This window comes from Fukomys damarensis, unplaced genomic scaffold (assembly GCF_012274545.1).
Source record: "Fukomys damarensis isolate Sample0158 unplaced genomic scaffold, DMR_v1.0_HiC HiC_scaffold_16, whole genome shotgun sequence".
Lineage (NCBI taxonomy): Eukaryota > Metazoa > Chordata > Mammalia > Rodentia > Bathyergidae > Fukomys > Fukomys damarensis.
Genome location: NW_022900928.1, coordinates 36,646,530 through 36,668,715, shown reverse-complemented (window position 1 = coordinate 36,668,715; position 22,186 = coordinate 36,646,530). Strand labels below are relative to the sequence as shown.

The 22,186-nt window shown below is 36.5% G+C and overlaps 1 protein-coding gene across 1 annotated transcript in view; it reads left to right on the top strand.

The window, feature by feature from the left end:
• Positions 1-22,186, top strand: part of Dlg2 (discs large MAGUK scaffold protein 2) — a 1,815,033-nt gene that overhangs the window by 1,325,355 nt on the left and 467,492 nt on the right. Inside the window, exon 9 of the mRNA XM_033763940.1 lies at positions 16,745-16,869. Within this exon, the coding sequence (XP_033619831.1) occupies positions 16,745-16,869 (125 nt within the window). The remainder of the gene's footprint in view (positions 1-16,744; positions 16,870-22,186) is intronic.

Sequence of the window (22,186 nt, the reverse complement as noted above, 5' to 3'; positions counted from 1 at the left end):
TTTTTTTTTTTTTTTTTTTTTTTTAAGCACAAACCACCAAGAAAAGGAAGGAGTAGAGTGACCGTGGTAAAGATGGAAGCCTGAAAGCCAGAAAAATGGGAAGAATTAAGAAAGAGCCAAACTAGTGCAGTGATAATAGAAGTGAAGAGGGGATGGATTTGAGGAATATCTCAGGGGTATAACCAGTAGGATTCGATGTTTAATGAAATATTCAGATGGATAGCCGGGAGTCAAGAATAACTAAAACTGAGATTTATTTTTTCTTATTTCCTGGACACAAACTATTCTAAACAAATTTCTGCTTAAATCTTTTTTGGAGAGCACCAGCAAAGATGGCATTAGAAATGGAAGAGCTATGGGGAGTACAAGAGAGGGGCTCAGCTGTCAGTAATTTACACTAAAAATTGATGCAAGAACTAAGGAACTATGTTAAGAGTTACTAAGTATATGTTTCCTTCTAATAGCATTTCAGTTAAATGCTATTACAGAAAAAGACGTATGTTACTCCAAAATTTTGTAGTTAGAATGTCATTGACAACACCCACAATCATATCTTAAGAATGTATAGCTTATAGTATTTGATCCTATATTCCTTTCTTTTCTTTTTTCTTTTTATTTGTACACATTTGCCTTACATAATGTTTACAGTCATCACGGAAGAGAGGATATGTTTATATAACACATCTGAATTATTTTTTTTCCATCCCCTTCCCCACCTCTCTCCTTGCTTTCTAACTCCAACCGCCCGGCCTATTCTAAATTCATCCTGCACAATGCTCTTGGATTAAAAATAGTAAAACATCACATTTGTCATACTGCTCCTTATTCAGATAACCTGTTTTCTCCAAAAACTCAGGTCTGCCACTTAGAAAAAAATGTACGCAGATAACCTGAAGGAGTTGTTTTAGAGAGCAAAGGATTATAACTGTGCCTGGAACTTATTCCTCTTATTTCTGGGGGGAGGGTCCTCATCTGTGCAGTATTTTAATTTTCCTTAAGGAGGCAGCTATAAGATCTGGCATTGTTATTCCTTCTTAAGCTGTCCGGAAATTTTTCTTCCTTTCTACTAATACCCACAGATCTCTTAAATTAAAATGCAACCAAGATGACCTCAATCTACTTCTCCCAAACTAGTTTCCACGTTCCCACCACAGCCTTGTGCATCTCATACGTAGTGTCCTAGCCCACCCATGCAATCTCTTATTCTTCTCTTTCCTTCTCTTCTCAAATTCTGGCCCTCACTAAGTTCTGTCGGTTCTATCTCCAAATCATGGTAGAAACCTTACTATGCCCATTGATACCAGCCCAATCTCTTTCTGATCTCAACTGCTAAAATTGGCCTCCCCATTCAATAAGTTTGGCGAAGTCAGGCAAGAAAATGAGACCTGCGTTTGCACGTTTCACTTCAGATCATGTCTGTGCGGCAGTCATTGTCTGAATAGGTTCCCTGCGGGTTGGGCAAAGTCTTTGTTTTCAAGTTTAGCGATCTCTGATAAACGTTCTCTACATAGCAACAGGTATAATTTTAAACTAAATCAGATCGTGCCACTCCCATATTTCCACTCCTATGTTTAAACCTCTCATGATATAAACCTTTGTGTCCTCCTGAGGCCCAGTGTTCGAGCCCTGCTACGCTCTCCAGTTTCATATCTCCCTTTTCTTCTTTTCTTCTTACTACTCCTCCACAGCTGTTCTGATTTGGTTTCAGTTTTTTGGTTTTTTGTTGGGTTTTTTTTTGGGGGGGACTGGGGATCAAATGTGGGACCTTATGCTTGCAAGGCAGGTGGTGGCACCACTGAGCTAACCCCCCAGCCCTGGTTTTAGTTTCTTGAAGAAGCCCAGCATTCTTATTCTTAGGCCTTCACCCTGTTCCATTGTCTGAAGCGCTACTGACTGCCAGACTGGCTCACTTCTTATCCTTCTTCTCATGTTTGCATTACCCTCTCCTTCCACCCTAGGGCTTTGCTTGCTTTCATTGAAAAATGTGACCACTTTTACCTTTCTTCACTGTCTTTTTTAATCTCCTCTATCTTCTTGGGAGGCTTCAGTGTCAGTCAAAGCTTACCATGGCTTGGTCATCATTTTAATTCATTCCCATGACATGCAGTGAACACTGCTCAGTCGCTGTACTGTTTATGACCCGCAGTCCACTTTCCACCCCGTTCTCATAAATCTGTACTTTAACTTTGTTGTGATCTCATTCTTCTCACCTCCTGCCCTCTCCATCTATGAACATTCTCCTTGATTCTCTCCTTTTTCTGTCTTCTCTGACTCATGACTCATTACTTTGAAAGTCAATGACATTTGCTCTCCCACCTGAGCCCTAGAACAGCCAAGCCATCCCTTTTCCCTGTACAAGGTTACTAAACCCATTTTTGTTATTCATTAAACTTGGATACATAGGCTGCTTCCAAGATTTAGATATTATGAGTAGAAACGTGTGTCTATATTTATCACGGTAATATAATGTCTTTAACGTCTTCAAGAAGATACCTAGAAGGGGAATAGCGGCATTTAGACACAGTGTTTTTCTGCCATAAAGGATAAACTTGAGTCATTTGTGGGAAAATAAATGCACCTTGAGACCATAGTGTTACGTGAAATAAATCAGATAACCGGGCTTAACTATTACATGGTTTCTCTTACATGAGAAACACAAAGCATAAAGAGCAAAATAAAAGATAACAGGAAATAGGAAATAGGGAGATAGATCTCTTCTTGCAAAAAGAAAAGGGACCAAGAGACTGAGAGAGGGCAGAGAGAAGGGAGGTGAAGGAGATGAAACAAATAATTAAAATGTGTTGTGTACAAGTACTAACTTACTATGAGGAATATAATCATTATGTACTGCAAACATGTCCCAATAAAAATTTGAAAAGAGTACTAAGCACTGTGATAGAGAATCCCATAACATGCTGGCAAAGCCCCATTGGAGTGCTGATTAGCAGACCCCAACTGCTTCTCCACGGGTCTCACTCTTGCTTAGCGACTATAGTCCCAACAATCTGCTGTTTTATTGAAGTCTCCGATTTCATTCTAGGTTTTTCCTTCTGCTGTTCTGACTTCTAAACAGATGAAGTTAAAACAAAATCAAAAACTCCTTTGATTTTTCTACCATAAAATGACACTATAACTACTCCCACCTTAAAATAACGCTTTAACTTTTCTTACATAAACCCATATTCTTAGGGAAAAAGATATCACTCCCTTACCTATGGCTGAATCATGCTATCTCCAGAGTAAATTTTCATTTGTTTTCCTGTTAAACAAGTTTTGTAAGTATGAAGTGTCTGTGTGTATGTGTATGTAGATAGCAACATAAATATTTGAAAATAAATTAAAGATGGAATTGCTCAAAATGACATAAGGAAAATTCTGAAACCCAGGGAGAACCGATGTTAATGAATTAGCATACTCCTAACTCTTTCCACACAAAGATGTTATCAACTTGATTGCCGAGGGGATTAGTAAAGCATACTTCTGGGTACTTCACAGAGACAAGACCTTGGGATCCTCTTCTGGTCCTGGGCCCTTCCTCTCTGGCATTGTTCCCCTCCTCTCTTCCTAGTCACCAGGCAGTGAGCAGCTTGGCTGCACCATTCTACTCTGTCATGATGTCTCTCCTTTAGAACCAGGTAGTTATGGACTGAAACCCATGAAATTATGAAGTTGTGTCAGGTATTGTGTTCTAGCAACAAAAAGCTGACCATTATAGTACATATTGCAAACTTAGCTCAAAGGTTAAGTCCTTATTTTCCTTTCCTCATATAAAGGTGTTATGTCGCCATCTTTTCATGTCAATACAGGAACTAACATAACACTGTGTATTATTTGTGTGGTTATGCCACATGAAATTAGCCAGTGCCTCAGGTAGGATTCAAGGAATGCAGACTCTGGCCCCATTGTCAGTCCCACTTCTTCTGGAAATTGCTTTTCCTGTTCTCGTTATCTTTCTTGTACCTTCAATCTCCCTTCCAGGGCTTTTCCTTAGTCCACAGACAGGCTGAGTCCTTCCTTATCAACCTTTAAAATCTTTTCTCTATTTTGCCTTCTTTTCATCACATACCTCCTCTATGGTCCAAACTTTTTCTCGTAAGAAAATAATGATCCACCTCCTTTTCAAATGTGTTTAATCTTTAATAATATATGTTTGTAGCACATCATAGTTGCTTTCACTGTAGGGGATTGGTACGTGTACATAACACATTTCAATTCCATTCCCCCGACCCTCCTTTTATTTCTTTTTACCAGATTCATTTATTTATCTTATATTTAATTACGTAAGTATCTTTGATCTTGAGTAAACTGACATTTTCTCGCTGCCTAGTTTTTTAACAGCTTCCTTTCTACAGTTCCCTATCTTATTAAAACATTTTTCTTTAAAAAATTTCCTGTCCCCAAATGAACTTTCTCTATGGCATATCTATCCAGAAGTTTCCAGAAAATTCTGTTCAATAGTGAAAACTATGGAACATAATAAATAGAACTCCTGGAAATTGTAGTTAAGTAAAAAAGGGCATTGTTTATTCCATATATTGTTAGCGTGTAGAAAATAATTGAAGGGGAAATATTTTTTTTAATTCCAGGCAATAATAGTTAAGAGTAATCATATTGCTGTAGCAGGCTTGAGTTAGTTATTTATCTTTTGATGTGACAGTATAAGATATAGAAGGTTGCTATAAAACAGAATTTAAATGATATAAATAGGTATTACTTATGAAAAAATTATATTTTTATTTTCTGATTTACCATGTACTACTCTAGATCTACTTTCAAAATAAGATAATTTCTAGAGCAATTTGGATGATTATTTGTTTACCAATGGCCCTTTTTATCCATTAATATGCTTCCTTTGGCATATTACTTCAATACTTCATTTTAATTTGCTATTATCTGTTTAAACATTTCTTAATATCTTTCTTTCTTCTACTTCTATTGTTCTCAATATCCTCATACATTTTTTTACCAGTGATCAAGTTGTGGACTAGAAATTTTCAATCTGGGACCATGTTAGACATCTTATAGATTAAGAACTGAGATTTTTTAAAATTTGGAAAAAATATATTATTTTATTGTATAGGTTAATAAAAATAAGCTAAAGTCCTTTGTTGGAGCAGACATGTAGAAAGTAGAGTTGAACATTGATGTTTAGGGCAGCTAGGAAAAGGAATAAATAGATATTCTTGATATGGAGGACTGTATAGGAATCTTGGGGTTGGTTGGATAATACATATAGTTTCAGTATTTATTGTAAGAGGACATAGGTATTAAAGTTTATAAAATATATATGTGGTGTTTTCTTTTATCTAGGTTTTATTTACCTAATAATCTCAGTACTGACTTCCTCTGCATCTTTTCCCCAACATTCAGTATTTTGAGTAATTTTTTCAAAGCAATAGAACATACAATAATAACATAAAACATTAATTCATATTGTTTAATGAATAAATAAAAACATGAATGAAAAAATGCATCATCTAACATCTATTCTCCACTCTAAGAGCCATTTAAATAGTAGTATGTATCATGAAGTCTTGCCTACTAATATGAAGTATTCTACATATTTTGAAGCATTCTACCTATTCTTTCTTCCAACATTTTAAGTGTTTTCATTTTAACATTTAGATCTTTGATCCTTTTTGATTTTAGGTTAGTACATGGGGAAAGATATGGGTCTAGTTTTAATCTTTGGCATGTGGAAAGCCACCATCATTTATTAAAGAGGCTATCTTTCTTCCAGTGAAGGTGTTTGGCTCCTTTGTCAAAGATTAGGTGTCTGGGTGTGCCTGGAGTTGTTTCTTTATCCTCTAGTCTATTCCACTGATCCTCAGGTCTGTTCTTTTGTCTGTACCATGCTGTTTTTAGCATAGTAGCATTGCAGAATAATTTAAAGTCAGGGACTGCAATACCCCTTGCCTTTATTGCCCAGAATTGCCTTTGCTATTCTTTGTCTCTTCTTTTTCCAAATGAATTTTAAGATTGTTTTATCTAATTCTGTGAGATATGTTGTTGAAATTTTGATTGGGATTGCATTAAATCTGTATAACAATTTTGGAAGTATGGCCATTTTCAATATATTGATTCTGCCTATCCAAGAACAAGAGAAGTTTTTCCATTTTCTAATAACCTCTTCAATCTCCTTTTTCAGAGTGCTGTAGTTTTCAAAATAGAGGTCTTTTACTTCCTTCCTTAGATTGATTCCTAAGTATTTCATTTCTCTGGATGCTATTGTGAAAGGGATTATTTCTCTAATTTCTCTTTCCATGAGTTTGTTATTCATGTATAGGAGGGCTATTGACTTTTAATCGCTGACTTTGTATCCAGCTATGTCACTGAATTTGGTTATTAAATCTAGAAGTCATTTAGTGGAGTTTTGGGGGTCTTCTATGTAGAGTATCATGTCACCCACAAATAATGATAATTTAACTTCTTGCTTTCCTATCCTTATTCCTTTTATTTCTTTCTGTTGTCTAATTGCTCTGGCTAGAGTTTCCAGAACTATATTGAACAAGATTTGCGACAGTGGACATCCTTGTCTTGTTCCTGGTTTTAGAGTGGAAGCTTTCAGTTTTTGTCCATTTAGTATAATACTGGCTATTGGATCCTCTGTCAAAGATGTAAATGTCTTTTATGAGATGAAGATAGAGACCATCTATACTGATTTTCTGTAGGGTTCTTTATTATGAATGGGTTTTGGACCTTGTCAAATGCTTTTTCTGAAACCCCAAGAGAAGTAACCAACTCTGCTTGATCACCCATGTGCCATGCTCTTTATCCTGCTAATCTGTGTGTCATTTGCTTTTACCCATCTTAACAGTCTTGAGACGTGTCATTACCTTCACTTTATATATGAGGAAACTAGACATAAAGGGAAGAAATTAGGTCAGTGACACAGAGCTACTAATGGCAGATCCAAATAGCCTAGACTGATACTTCCACTTTAACCATGCCACTTCATTAAAGTTTTTTGAAATATTTTCATAGTATTTGTACCTGTAGTTTAGACACTTTCCATGAAAGAAAAGGTTCTGTTATTTTGTGTAGACTTTTCCTTGGTATCTAATTATTTTTTAATTTAAAAAAAGCAGTGTGATATAATGGGAAAAATAGTAAAGCTAGAAAAAGCTGGTTTGGGGACTGTAACCCTTTATTCACTTGCTTTATGACTTTAGATAAATCACCTCCTCTCAGTCAGAAGACTTTAGCATATTTTATATATGAAAAGGTGATGATATCATCCACCAAATGGGGCATTATGAGAACCCTAGAATAAAAATATTAGTTCCCTTGAGAATATTTTTTGTATTTTATCAGGGACTTTATTGTTAAAGTCATTTTCCTTTGAATAGCTTCAATGGCAATCATAATGTAATTTAATTTTGGTATACTTTTTTCTTTCACTTTACATAATTAACATTTTCCATTGTTATTAAATAACATTAGAATCTTAACAGCTCCAAAATATTCCTACATTCAGATCAATGTACCATAGTTCATTTTGCCATTTCTCCATTGTTTTGATTTTTTTCAGTTTCGGATTTCTATTCAATGTTTTGAACATTCGAAAAGTAATACTGAATAAGCCTTTGAACAGAAAACTGCACACACCTCTGGAAGAAAAATTCCTATAATTGTATTACTAAACACAGTATTTTCAACATGTTTATTATTTTTTAATTGAGTTTATTGGTGCCTTTTAGGTATACAGTACAGTTACATTCATCATTGGGATCTTGTACCTTTACATGACAGGTCTTGGTTCTCTTTTTTTACCTTGTCCCTGACCTCCCTTCACCCCCTTAAACATAAGTTTAAATTCTAAAAATCAAAGAAAAACTTTATGTAAATGCATGTGATTTTGATAGCACTACTACTTTTCCCCTCTTTTATATAACCCCATTTGACATATTAACTTCTAATGAAAGAGGCGCTTCCCTGGGGACAATGTATTTATAATATTTGCAACCATCAGTGAAGTGGTAAAATGCCTTTCCTTTTGGCTGATTCATTTTCTGAGAAAAGATGGTATGTGGTACACAAAGGAGGAAGTGTCATTTGGTTAGACAAAGGCCTTGTGCTCCTGTGGGAGAGGCAGCAACTGTGTAGGGCTGGTAACCAGGAGAAAGAATGGTCAATACCAGCCACATTCATCCATTGTGGAATCTGCCCAACTACAATCTGCCTGACTCAACAGCCCACCCACAACTCTGTTCAGGTGCTGCCCTTGTCAGCATGGCACCGTGAGGCTTCCATTCATTGGGTCAAGGATCAATATGTGGTTAATTAGCCAGGATCTTCTGAATCTAAGCATGTCAGGGAGGGGTCTAACTGTTCACATGGAGAGACTGGTGCTCAGAAAGGAGGAGCTGAGATCTGCCCTTGCAGCTGGCAGGCTAGAGGATGATTGTCAGGGGACTGAAGTGATTCAGCCATGGAGAGCAGCAGGTGACAATTTCACTGCTGCTTTTTTCTGTCCTCTTATTTCATTGAATGCTGCTGGCTCGGAGCAAAAACTGAGAGAGAACAATGAGGAGAGATGGGAAAGCAGTTCAGATCATTTTCTTCACTGAATTCAGATGAACCTAGTCCAAAGAATCATGTTGAATGGCCAGACCAGCTGGTAGACTGCTTCTGATAGAACTGCAAAGCGCTCAAGAATTTTTGGGGCCAATATACTAATTTTGTTCTATTTATGTCTACCTCTTTCCATTGGGGAATCTTTGATCCATATATTCTTTTCTTTTTTTAATCTTTATTAAGTTTATTGGTACGTTTTGGGTGTACAATGCAGATACATTCATCATTGGGATCTTGTACCTTTACAAGACTTATCTTGGTTCTTATCTTACCTCATTTCCCCAGCCATCCCTTCATCCCCTCCACCCTTCCCTGTTTACAAAGACATTGTTTCCATGTTTTTCCTTTTCACGTATCTTTTCTTTTCCCTTTTTACCTTTCCCCATCCCTCCTGCTTCCTCTACTCTTTTAGACCTTTTCTTCCTATTACACAATATCATTTATACATTTTGATATTTATTTACACTTTTAGTCTTTCACACCAGAGAAACTGTTCAGTATTTATACGTGTGACATTAATTTCACATGAATATGGCCTCAAAGTGCATCCACTTAGCTATAAATATCTCTAGTTTCTCATCTGTGGCTGAATACTCTCCATTTTATTTAAACACACACACACACACACACACACACACACATCTTCTTTATCCAGTCTCCACTTGATGGACAATTGGGCTATTTCCTAGTTTTAGCTATTACAAATTGTGCCACTATAAACATGGGTGAGCATATATCACTGTGGTATGATTCTTTTAATTCTCTGGGGAAGATACCCAGCAGAGGAAGAACTGAGTCAAATGGAACTTCTAATCCTAATTGTTTGAGGTATCTCCATATTGATTTCCACAGTGGTTGCACCAGTCTGTGCTCCTGCCTATATTGAAGAAGAGTTCCTTTCTCCCATGCCCCTGCCAGCATTTGTTATTGGTTGATTTCTTGATAGCAGCCATTCTTTCAGGGAAGAGGTGGAATCTCAGTGTTGTTTTCATCTGCATCTCTTGGATGACCAGTGATGCTGAACGTTTTTTTCATATGTTTATTTGCTGCTTTTACTTCTTTGAGAAATGTCTGTTCATTTTAGATGCCCATTTTTGAAATGGGTCTTTATATTTGGGGAGGGGTCTAATTTTTTAAATTCTTTATATATTCTAGATAGTAGACCTTTGAGGAACAGATAGTAAAATTTTTTTCTCATATTGTTGGTTGTTTCTTAGCTCTACTTGTGATTTCTCTGGCTGTGCGAATTTTTTTTGTAAAAGATGAGATCCCAATTGTTGATTCTTTATGCTAGTTCCCGTGCTACTGAGAGTTTGTTCATAAACGTCTTTTCCTATGCCAATATCTTCAAGAGTTCTACCTAACTTATCTACCAGCAAGTTTAGTATTTCTGTTTTAATATTTAGTTCTTTAATCCACTTGGGTTTTAGTTTAATGCATGATGAAAGATACAGGTCTAGTTTTAATCTCTGACAAGTTGAAATCCAGTTTTCCAACATAATTTATTAAAGTGGTTATCTCTCCTGTAGTGAGGATTGTTGGCTCCTTTGTCAAAGATGAGGTAGCTGAATATGTCAGGAGTTGTTTCTGCATCTTCTAATCTGTTCCACTGATCCTTGGGTCTGTTTTTATCACATGCTCTTTTTATCACAGTGGCTTTGTAGTACAGTTTCAAATTGGGAATTGTTATACCTGCTGCCATGTCTCTGTTGCCTAGGATGGCTTTTGCTATTCTAGGTCTCTTATGGTTCCAAATGAATTTTTGGATTCTTTTTTTCTACTTCTGTGAAATATACTGTTGGAATTTCAATTGGCGTTGCATTGAATCTGTATAGCAGTTTTGGTAGTATGGCCATTTTCACTGTGTTTATTCTTCCTACCCAGGAGCAGGGGATATCTTTCCATTTTTTTATATCCTCTTCAATTCCTTTTTTCAGAGTACTGTAGTTTTCAGTGTAAAGGTCTTTTGCTTCTTTCGTTAGATTTATTCCTAGATATTTAATTTTTTTGGATGCTATTGTGAAAGGGATTGTTTCCCTAATTTCACTCTCAGTGATTCTGTTATTTGTGTACAAGAAGGCTATTGATTTTTGAGTGTTGACCTTGTACCAACTACTTCACTAAATGTGTCAATTAAGTCTAGCAGTCTTTTGGTGGAGTTTTTTTGGGTCTTCTATGTCCTTAGAGTGGGCTTTGAGTCAGGGGAATGTACAGGAGAGAAAGCCAGAGCCAGCACATTCTCCATATTGTAGTCAATTCTAAAAACAATAGTTAAATGTTCTAGGTTGTTATTAAAGCTATTACTTCAAAGATTTGTTAATTCATAGAACAAGTTTCAAAAAAGCAACAGTAGTCTATTCCCCCTTCTAAAGTTTCCTAAATCATTCCTTTTTTTCTGTTGGCAAGAACAGATTTGCTAAAGCTGGCCAGAGTCCCAATAGAATCTTTTGGAGTCATTCAGTTTAGCCTCTCTACTGAAGCTTGTCTCCCTCATGTCCAGTGACTAGCTACCTATTCCTGGAGTGAAGGACACTCTATCCCTTTCAAAGCAGCACCTCCAAATTCGACAATTCTGTGATCACTCCATTCTTTAGCTGAGACACTATTTAAATATATTCAAGTTTTCAGTTTTCTATTTTCACTGCCAAAAAAAAAAAAAAACTAGTTTCTACCTCCATATTCCATTCCTTAGCACATCATGCACTCTTATTGTGTGATCTCCGAGTCTTTCCTTTAGGGCACAAACATTCTCAATAGGTTTGTTTGTCTGATCATTCATTCATCAAATATTTACTGACAATACCATGTACCAGACAAGGCACTAAACTAAACAAGGATAATACCATGCACTCCTGCTTTCTGCAAGCTTAGCCTGACGAAAAATAACTAACTACAAAATAACAATGCATGACTTAGGTTAGTCCAGAAATGCAAGGTAACACAAACAAGGAGTGCCTTATTCACAGAGTTTGGGGAGATCATTCAACATTGCCTGGAGCAAACTGAATCCAACAGCATATTAAAAGATGATTGCACTTGATCAACTAAGATTTATCCCTAGGAAGCAGTGATGTTTCACCATATGCAATTAATAATGTGATATAGCACATCAGAATGAGGACAAAAATTGCACTCATTTCAGTTGACATTCTTTAAAAGAAATAAAGAGATGGCCGGGAATTTAACTCAGTGGTTCTGCCACCTGCCTCACAAAGGCAAGGTCCAGGGTCAAGCCCTGGTACAAAAACAAAACAACAACAACAAAAAAAATGCAGTTTGTCAGGGCTGGGGATTTAGCTTAGTGCTTCCTCCTCCTCCCATCCCCAGCACCAAAAAAATAAAAAATAAAAATTAAAAAAAATAAAGAGAACAAGCCTATTTACAGTAACTACAAAAATACTTAGTAATAATTTTACTTTCTTTTTTTTTTTTTTTTTTTGTTACCGGCGATTGAACTCAGGTCCTTGCTTTTCCAAGACAGGCCACCGAACCACTGAGCTAAATCCCCGGGCCTCTCAGTAATAATTTTAACCAGAGACATGAAAGATTTGTACATTGAAAACTGTATGGCACTATTTAAAGAAATTATACAGGCCACAACTAAATGGAAAGATATTCTGTGTTCATGAATTGGAAGATTTAATATTGTAAAAATTTCCATATTTCCCCAGTCCATCAAAATTGCAATGGCATTTCTCATGGATATAGGAAAAAATAATCCTAGAACTCATGGAATCACATAAAACTCCAAATACCTAAGGCAATCCATGAGCAAATGAACAAAGCTAGAGGCTTCATGCTACCAGATTCCAAACTATACTATGACATAATACTAAATAAAACAGCGTGGTAAGACATAATAGTTAAAACAACATGATACTGGCATAAAAATAGACTCCTCAACCAATGAAACAAAATGGCCTGGAAAAGAACCCACATCTTTACATGAGTTGATTTTTTAATTTACACTGCTAAAAGATGGTCTGTTCACTGAACAAGCCCAGGAAACTGGATCTCCAAATAAAAAAGAATGAAATCGAACCCTCATGTCACATCACATCCAAAATCAAAATTCCAAATAGGCTAAAGACTTAAACATAAAACTCAAAACCATAAATCTATTAGAAAAAAAAAACAGAGGAAAAGCTACATTCATATTGGCAATTATGTTTTTATTTGACCTAAAAAATATAGCCACCCCCCCCAAAATGTAAATGCATGCCATTGCCTCCAAATTAAACCCTCTGCACATCAAGGAAGCAAAGGGAAGAGATAGCCAGTTGAGAAGAAAATATTTGCAAGTCATATATCTGACAAGGGATTACTATCCAAAATATATAAATAGCTGCAACTTAAAACCACGATGAGATATTACTTCATATTTATTGTATGAGTATTGATAGAAAGACAAAAGAAGTGCTGGTTAGAATGAGAACAGGGAATGCTTATAGTATTGTTGGTGGGAATGTAAGTTACAACAGCTGTGAAGAAAATCATGCTAGAGGTTGTCAAAACTAAAATTCAACTACTATCTTACCCAGAAACCCCTTTGTTGTTATTTACCCAAAAGACTTGAAATCAACATACTGAAGGAGTATCTGCATTCTTACATACCCTGCAACACTACTCATAATGACGAAAGGGTGGAACAAAATTAGGTGTCCATTAAAGGATAAATGAGGAAAATTTGGTTAGAAAATTTGTACAAAATTTGTGCAATTTGTACAAGAAAATTTGTACAAGATTGAACAGTATTTGGCCTTTTAATAAGAAAAATATTATTTGTAATAACGGGTGGATTTAGAGAACATTAAGCTAAGTAATATAAACGAAATACAAAATGACAAATGCTGTATTTTTCTCACTTGTAGTTGGAGTCTAAAACAATTTATCTCATAAAATCAGATAGAAGGATGGTGGTTACCAGAGGCTAGAAATTGGAAGGAATGGAGAAAGGGGATGACGTCAGAGAGGAGTTCTGTCTGATAGTGTTTTTGGAATCAATTGCACAGTATGGTGAATATAGCTAATAACTAAGCTCTGCCTACATCATTGCAGAAAGTATCTAATATTTTCATCACAAGAAAATATAAATATTTCAAGAGGTAGATAGCTAATTAGTTTGATTTAGTATTTTGCCATGGCCTGCACAACTCAAGGGTCCAGGGAGTGAGAATTGATGGTGGGAGATTAAGAAAAGACAGAGAGAAATATGGTGGGGTCAGTTGGGGCTCTAACTCCCGATGGGAGAAAAGACCCCAGGCAAATGCAGCAAGGTTTATTTATAGTGGTAGAGATAAGGGAAATGCAGGGGAAGGTAAAAGAAGTTGGTCTATAGCTGGAGCCAGGAAGGTAGCTAAGTAAGGTCTGCAGGACATCAAACTTGGTTTCGCGAAGAATGGGTGGGGAGGAAGACAGTGCTCTTCTGGCCAGACCTTGTTCCACGTCGCCTCCTTGTGGCCTGTTCTCCTCCTGCAGGGCCCTGCCTCCTCCAAGACAGCAGGTGAGTTAGCCCTGGTCATAGTGGTCTGCAGCACCGTAGTCCCAGCAGTATTTCCGCTGTTCTCAAAAATCATGCCATCACTTTGTATACTCTCAGTATGTAATAAAATTTTAAAAATTAAAAAATACTACCGAGAACCAATGCTATCTGAACTGTATCTTAGAATATGTGAAGGAATAGGCTAATCAAGTGAGAGATGAGAAGTTTCTGGCAGAGAGAACAGCATAAGAAAAGGTCCAGAGATGAGTTACAGTGTGGTTTGTGCAGAGCAAAGCCAGCTGTTAAGCTCAATGTTCAGATAAGCAAATGTATGAAATGAAAATAAGACAAATTTAAGAGCTATACCATTACCATCTTGCTTAAATGATAAAGCTTTGTGTACTCTCTTCAAATAAATTGATATCTGAAGAAAGTGAGCATTTTTCAGTCTCAGTTTACTTTCTTCCCTATCTCCATTAACCAAGAGATTATAATAATCCCTAAGTCAGACCAATATTCTCTGGTTGATGTTTAGGAGCTAGACTTGAGTTATGTTGTGATACTCACCTTTCCATCCCCTTGCCCCAAACCTCTGGATCTTAGAGGAATTGCCTTGTAAATCGCTTAATTGCTGTCTTCATGGCTACATATTTGACAACATAGTTGAGATTATATATGTGTGAAACATCTTCATCCCCAGGCAGCAGACTATCCCAGCAGCCTTTTCTGCTTTGCCTGGGATTCCATGAAAGCAGACGACATCTAGACTTAATCTCTTATGGCCCTTAGATCAAGGCCAGTCTCATGGTCACCAGTACTGATATGGTCACCTGGTGTCAATAGGAACTTATCACCCTAAAATGGATTCCTAGAGATCCTGATCTCAGGTGCCATCACCATGATTAAAGCCATTCAATTTTCCTTCTTGCTTTCTTTGTTCTAACTTTGTCTGTTTAATGTCCCTAGCATAATCTTTCTTGCCTCAGGGATTTTAATATGAGTTCTTCTTCTCCTCATGACTAATTTCCTCCTTCTGTGGCACTATGGCATTATCATATCACAGTGTTTGGTTCTCTTAGCCACTTGTAGTCTGCACTTACCTTCTGCCTCTTAAACTGAAATATTCACTTCCTTAGCCACTTCTAGTCTGCACTTACCTTCTGCCTCATAAACTGAAATATTCACTTCCGTAGTTCTCTGGCTAGTCTAGTGCCAGGCACAGAGCTGGTATATGATAAATATTAAATAAGTAAATGCTTACATGACTTTAAAAAGTAATGTCTCTTTTCAATGGCTTAGTGATTTTTCAAAGACAAAGCAGAATTAACAAGTCAGAAATATAAAGACATCAAATTTTAGTTGGTGTGTCTGAATTATTAATTTTAACCATTCAATATAAATATTTAATTTTTGAAGTAATACACCAGAATTCCGTTTTATTAACTCACTTACTAAAAGTTGCTAAACATTGCCTTGACATTTACAGTATATAACTATCAAGTTATAGTTGACTTTATCTTGACATTGAAGTTTTTCTAATTGAGTACCCTGATTAACTTCTCAAGATTAACTATTACATTATTAGTCTTCTCTTTTACTCAAAAGTGGAACTTGATCAAGTAATCATAAATTTTGTAAGTGAAATTTGTTGTAAGAATATATAAAAAAATTAAATATCCAGAAGAAAGTTAAATAATTGCATATGACTTTAATGAAACATTATTTAGCAATCTATAGTGCATAATATAAATACTATCCAGCTGTAGAGAAAGAGCTTGAAATATAATGTGAACTGAAAATAATAACAGAACACAATCATGGAAACATATAGCTATGGAGTTGCAGATGAAAAGACAATATGTAAGTAAAAAATAAGATGATATGTGAATTTTGAGAGGACTCAGTATGTCTTAAATGCAAATTTTGGAAGAATATGTGTATATTGGATATCAATTACTATAGTATACAGAGGTAAGAAAGGTTTATTGGAATATAAACTATTCAGATTAACAGAGCAAATTATTGTATGCCTTGTTTATTGCCACTGAAAATGAAAGCCTGTTTGTTATTGAAAATATTTTGCTTGTATTATGATTCTAGAAGAGGCCCCAGGTCAATTTATGTTATATTACGTAGGAACACATTTGTTTGATGGGCAATCCATATTAGAAACACAAAATTAGAGATAATAAAGTGAAAACACCCAAATTGCAGTTTTCTAACAGGTGAAATATTTTCAACTAACTTGTTTCTTTCAATTATTTTTTTTTTATGTGACTGTACTGTTTTTACAGCTGACACTCTAAGGACTGTGTTTTTCCCATGTGACATCATTTGTAAGCCTTTATTTCCTAATTCATGGTGATCATTTTAATTACTGCATAAAGAAGGCATTCTTAGAGGAAAAAATAATTACTCTTGAATTCTTAAAATACAGGAACAAAGGAGTAAGCATTCTTAGAGGAAAATGTAATTACTCTTGAATTCTTAAAATACAGGAACAAAGGAGTAATTTTTCCTGAACTCCCTTGGTCTGCAGATTGTGTACTTTATGACTTTGCACACGAGACTGTCATCACCTGATAACGTTTCCATTTGAGTAGTAACATGATAACACAAAGTGCAAGAGGAACTAGGCTTTAGATGACAACCACATCATTTAATATCTGCTTATTGTTTCTACAGGGGAATTCTGGCCTGGGGTTCAGTATTGCTGGGGGGACAGATAATCCCCACATTGGAGATGATCCTGGCATATTTATTACGAAGATTATACCAGGAGGTGCTGCAGCAGAGGATGGCAGACTCAGGTAAAGATCTGAAACATTGGAATTATTTGGCGAACTGATCTGCTGTGTCAATGAGATACATTTGTATCTTTCAAAAATAATAGTTATGCAAAACTTCTGAGCTTGAAGGAGAAGGTTGTCAAAGCAAGTATTCTCTATTGACTTTGCAGATTTCTTGCTATTTACTGAATTTCAACTAGTATTTAATTTGTGTTTGTTGACATCTCCAAAATGTGACATTGGAACAGGCGGAGGGGATATGAACATATCTCTTGTTCTTGTGGGACCTTCAGTCTTCTTTGGAAGAATAATTATATGAATTAAAGAACACATATAAAATATAGAAACAATACCCTTGTGTTAGTCAGCTGAGACAAAATATCTGACACCCAAAGTTAAAAGGGAAAAGGTTTGCTTGGCTGACAGTTTGTAGAGGTTTCAGCCCATAATTGGCTGGCTCCAAAGAAGAGTCAAACATAGCAGAAGGGCATCACAGAGAAGAAGCAGTTCATGGCACCCACACAATAGCAAAGGCAACAAGGGAAACTTAACACCCTTTTTCTGCCCCTCTTATCTTATCCAGATTACCAGGATTAGGGCAGTACCAAGCCAATCAGTGTACCGGTTTAGTAATCACACTCCTTTAATCCCAATATCACACACTCTGGATTCAGCCACCTCTGAAAAATTCACCTATGCCTGCACGAGGCTTTGTGGGGACACCTAGACCTAAACCATAACACTATAAGGAGTATTTTGAGACCTTGTTTCAAAAAACTAAAAAAAAAAAAAAAAAAAAAAAAAAATACATGGTCATGGTGAGTTTAAGTGGGTGGAGTAGAACCAGATACTGCTTGGTAACACAGTAACATCTGCTTGAGACATTCTCCTCTCTCTAAAAACACCTAGAGAAATTTGGGAAAATAAGAATCACCCCCATGAGCCAGTTAGTAAATAATATAAAATGCTATCAGAGATTTAAAACATTAGCTGAAAGGCTCAAAACCTTGGGGTTCAAAAATTATCAGATATCCCTTAGGGAGAGTGATATACACCTAATGCCATTTTAACACTCCTGCTGGATTTAAAATATCATTAGACCAAGGAGATACATCTATATGTGGAGACCTATGGCTCAATAAAGTTTTGCCCAGTGGATGAGTTTGAACGAATATAAATAAGAAGAGAAAGGAAAGGAGGATACATTTACAGGGGCATAGGTAAGATATGTTAAAGAAGCTACTCTCATGACACTCAATAAAGACTCTAAGCAAAAAACCTTCTTTAGGAAGGAGTACTACACAGGAGAGTGTGCAGTAGGGAAAGAGAGTGCATAACTCTTAAGTGTAAGAACAAGTAGGCACGGATAGCCAAGTGAAGGGGTCAGGGTCAGTGGGCAGAGAATGACTAGGAGAAAATATCAAGAATAAATGGGAAGGCCGGGGATTTAGCACAGTGTTTCTGCCACCTGCCTCACAAGAGCAAGGTCCCGAGTTCGATCCCCGATACCAAAAAAAAAAAAAAGAATAAATGGGATTGTAATTAAAAGGACTTGATAAGATTCTGACTGAAGACAAGCCATGGTGATGAGACACTGAGGGTGGAGTGTGAGGAAACTGATGAGATAACAATGGTAGTATGAGGGCTGTACCTAAACAGGCTCAGCAGGGTTCTTAAAACTGCTTAAAGAGCCTATTTAGTGCTCTAACTGCACTAACAGTGCTTAATGTTTGAGGCCCTAGTGGAGAACAGGGCTCAGAAGAATGGAAGTCCTTTTGGGCAAGAGGTGGCTGTGTCAGAGAACACGACCAAATCCCGTAAGTTACAATGACTTGAGCTTTCCTGGAGTTGCATTGAGGAGTGTGACCCAAGTGACAGAAATGTAGACTGCACAGCCCTGCTTTACTCTGTGTTTTCATAAAGCAAGAATAATCTAGTTTGGCGTTTTTCCTAGGAAGCACTCACACGCACTCGTTCTCGATCCACTTGTGATACAGTGATTATTGTTAGGAGCTGTAAATTTGCAGCTCACTGAGGTGAGTCACGTTGGGTTTTCCAGGTACATGTGTATCTCCTGTCAATAAGAAAAGACACCCATGCTATTTGGAAATGCAAGTTCCAAATAGTCAGAAAGGGGAGTATATTCGCTAATGCCGAACCATTTTTATAGAAATTCCACTTTTAAAGTTTAGAAATCAACTTGTTACAGTATAATTCAGAAATGGATGGAATGTGGTCATCATTTCAAGCCACTCTCTTTACCTGCATACAGAGGATTCTCCATCCCTTAACAAATGCTGGCTTAGGTTCAGGATAGAACAGATTTGACATTACATGCTTCTTCTACAATTAAAAAAAAAAATAACATCTCTGAGAATGTCACCAATCTTTTTTGGCAAACATGGATGGACAATCTTATGTATGTAAAGACAAAAGAAACTTCTGCTGTCCTGGATGTTTCATTTGACAGTTGTAAAGACAGTAATCATGAGAGTTAGCATTGATTAAGCTTGTATTATAGGGGGCGTTATGAATTTTCCACATAGTCACAATTTCCTATATTCTGACTTTATTCTGACTTCAGTTCTGTTTCCTGGATATGCAGACCACCTGCTAGGGTTGTACAATTAAAATTGCAAATTTCTGTACAATGGCCCTAACTGAAGCAATAACATACACTTACTTTCCATTCCACATTATAACTTTTTGGCTATATGAGAGCAGCTGTTGAATCTTTACTTTATTTTGATAGGTCCTTGATAGTACTGCTAAGACTCCCCCCTCATTACTGCTTTCTGCCATGTACTTGAATGGCTTAGGGACATCTAACCATTCAAGAATAACTTTTAGTTGAAAATTTGGCATCACAACATTAAGTACAAATTTTAAGAACTTGGTAGTTGATCTAGCCCAGAGCCAATGATACAGAGGAAATACTGAGTCTCAGAAGAATGATACCCTGAGGCATAATGCATTTGGAGATCTACATTAGCTAGAATCCAGGTATGTTGACTCAAATAGTGAACGTTTTAAATTAGCATATATACATAGTATACTAGTTAGAGTTCTCTAGGGGGAATGAAATCAAAACAAAATATATGCATAATTACGTAAGGAGATATATTAGGTAGGTTTTATAGGATCAGAGATAGAAGAATTAACAATGGCCAACTGCATGCTGGACAGCCAGAGGATCCAGCAGCTTCTCGGCCCAAGAGGATGAAAGCTCCAGGGCAAAAGGGATTGAGGATATAGCACCAGTCCAAAGACCAAAGGCCTGGAAATTCTCTGTAGAGTTACAACTATGAGTCTGTATTGAAGGGCCGAGGAAAATGTAGACCAGTGTCCAACGTGACCGGAAAGACTAGAACCCTTCAGAAGCAGGCATACTTCCTCTCTCCCCTTTCTTATTTCATCCAAGCTACAAGTATCTGGGGTGAGCCTCTCAGTTTGCTGGGCTCTGTTTCTGTCAACCACAGACACACCCAAAACTGCACTCCACTAATCTACTAGGTGTTCTTAATCCATTAAGTTGATGTGTTGTGATTTACAGCCTTATATGTAATGCTCAGGCCCCAGCTAAGCCAATCTAAGTTTTGTCTCAGTGTGAAAGGAATCGTATCTTCAGTGTGAGGATAGATTAGTAAAAGTCTGGGAAGTACTTCTTAATCTCACTATTAGTTCACGAAGGCATGGGAGCAAAACATAATAAAAAATTCTGGAAAGACATAGGTTCTAATGTCTATGTACTAATATAATTGTCCTTATATAAATTAAAAACTCTTAGTCACTACTTTCTTATCTGTAAAATGGTGATAAAATAATCAATGTTAATGAGTTATTCTGAGGATTCAGTGAGAACTTAATTCCTTAGCTATGTCAGACATACAGTAGATGCTCCATAAATTTTACCTTTCCTCCTTAACTGCCCCCCAATAACCTATCTTCCCTTTCTTCTGTTTTTCTTTCTTTTCTGTTCCCTTTCCCCTCGTCTCTTACACACTTTCTTTAGTCTCCTCTTACTTTCTACCTCTTTCCCTAAGCCTTGTGTTCTATCTGTTCACACCTATTTTTTCTGTCATATTCTGACATAGAATTAAGAACCATTTAAAAAATATAAATGGGTGTTCCTTTAAAATGCTAAATTTGTAGTGATTTTCTAGGCACCAACAGACCATGAATTTATACATAATTCTAAGAATCCTGGATCTGATCATGAAGAGCTTTCTTGTGCATGTTAAATTATACCCAAAATAAAGGGAGACTGTAGGATTATGACACAAAGTGAGAAGTGACTTTTTCCCTAAATAGACCAGACTCCAACATGAGCTCCTGTGTCAGTGGTTGTCACAGAAAAGATATATAAGGGGAAATAAGCATAACACTTGGAGTTAGTGGGTCTGGATTTCAAGTTCTACTTCATACTTATGTTACTTTGGGCTTCTTTTTAATTTGGCTGTTGTCTAGTTGCCTTATTGGTACACTGGAAATAAGAGTATATGTATCAGGGACCTATGAGAAAGATTATATGAAAGGGTGAGTGTAGAGGAGCTGTATGAAATGTGAGACCCCCAACAACTCAGTTGCCTGTAGAACTAGACAAGTAGCAGAATGCTGAACCTGAGCCACAAGTCTGGCATCCAGGAATGGTCATTAGGGTGTGCAAAATTAATAAAGTGACCCTCAGTAATCATATCCCTGTATAATCCCTTACTTTAACCAATAATGTTGGAGAAAGCCTGTCTTACAATATGCTATGAGAGATTTATGTACTTGGACGTATAATTTAGGACTATTTTCTAAGATAAACAATGGCATATGCTTTTTTTTTCCTTCTTTTGCATTTGCTTGGTTAACTTGATTTGACTTGATAGAACTTTTTTTAAATGTTACTAGTCATTAATATTTTGTTTTTTAAATGTATCCGTTAAAATTTGATAGCATTATTTATCTTTAAAAATAGAAACCTTTTTGGAAAGAATATTGTTTTCCTTTCAAGGAAAATAGATATATTTCCATGTTTAGAAGAATGATTTTTATTTCTGCCCTGTACCTGAGTCACAAAAATTCCCTCCATGTAGCTTGAAGGCCTTAGATTGTCACAGACCAATGCTATATGTCATCCTGAGGAAGAGCTAGCACACGATGTCCTCCACTCTGCAATGCAGTGATGACATTTTGCACAACACTGCATTTATTAAACCCATCCACAGCACAAAGGCAAAGTATAGAAGAAAGCAGAAAAGGTGGCTGCTTGCCAATTTCTTGATAAGTGACACAGTTTAATCTCCTAGCCCTCAACACGATCATTGCTACTCTAGGATAAAATGAAAAAAGA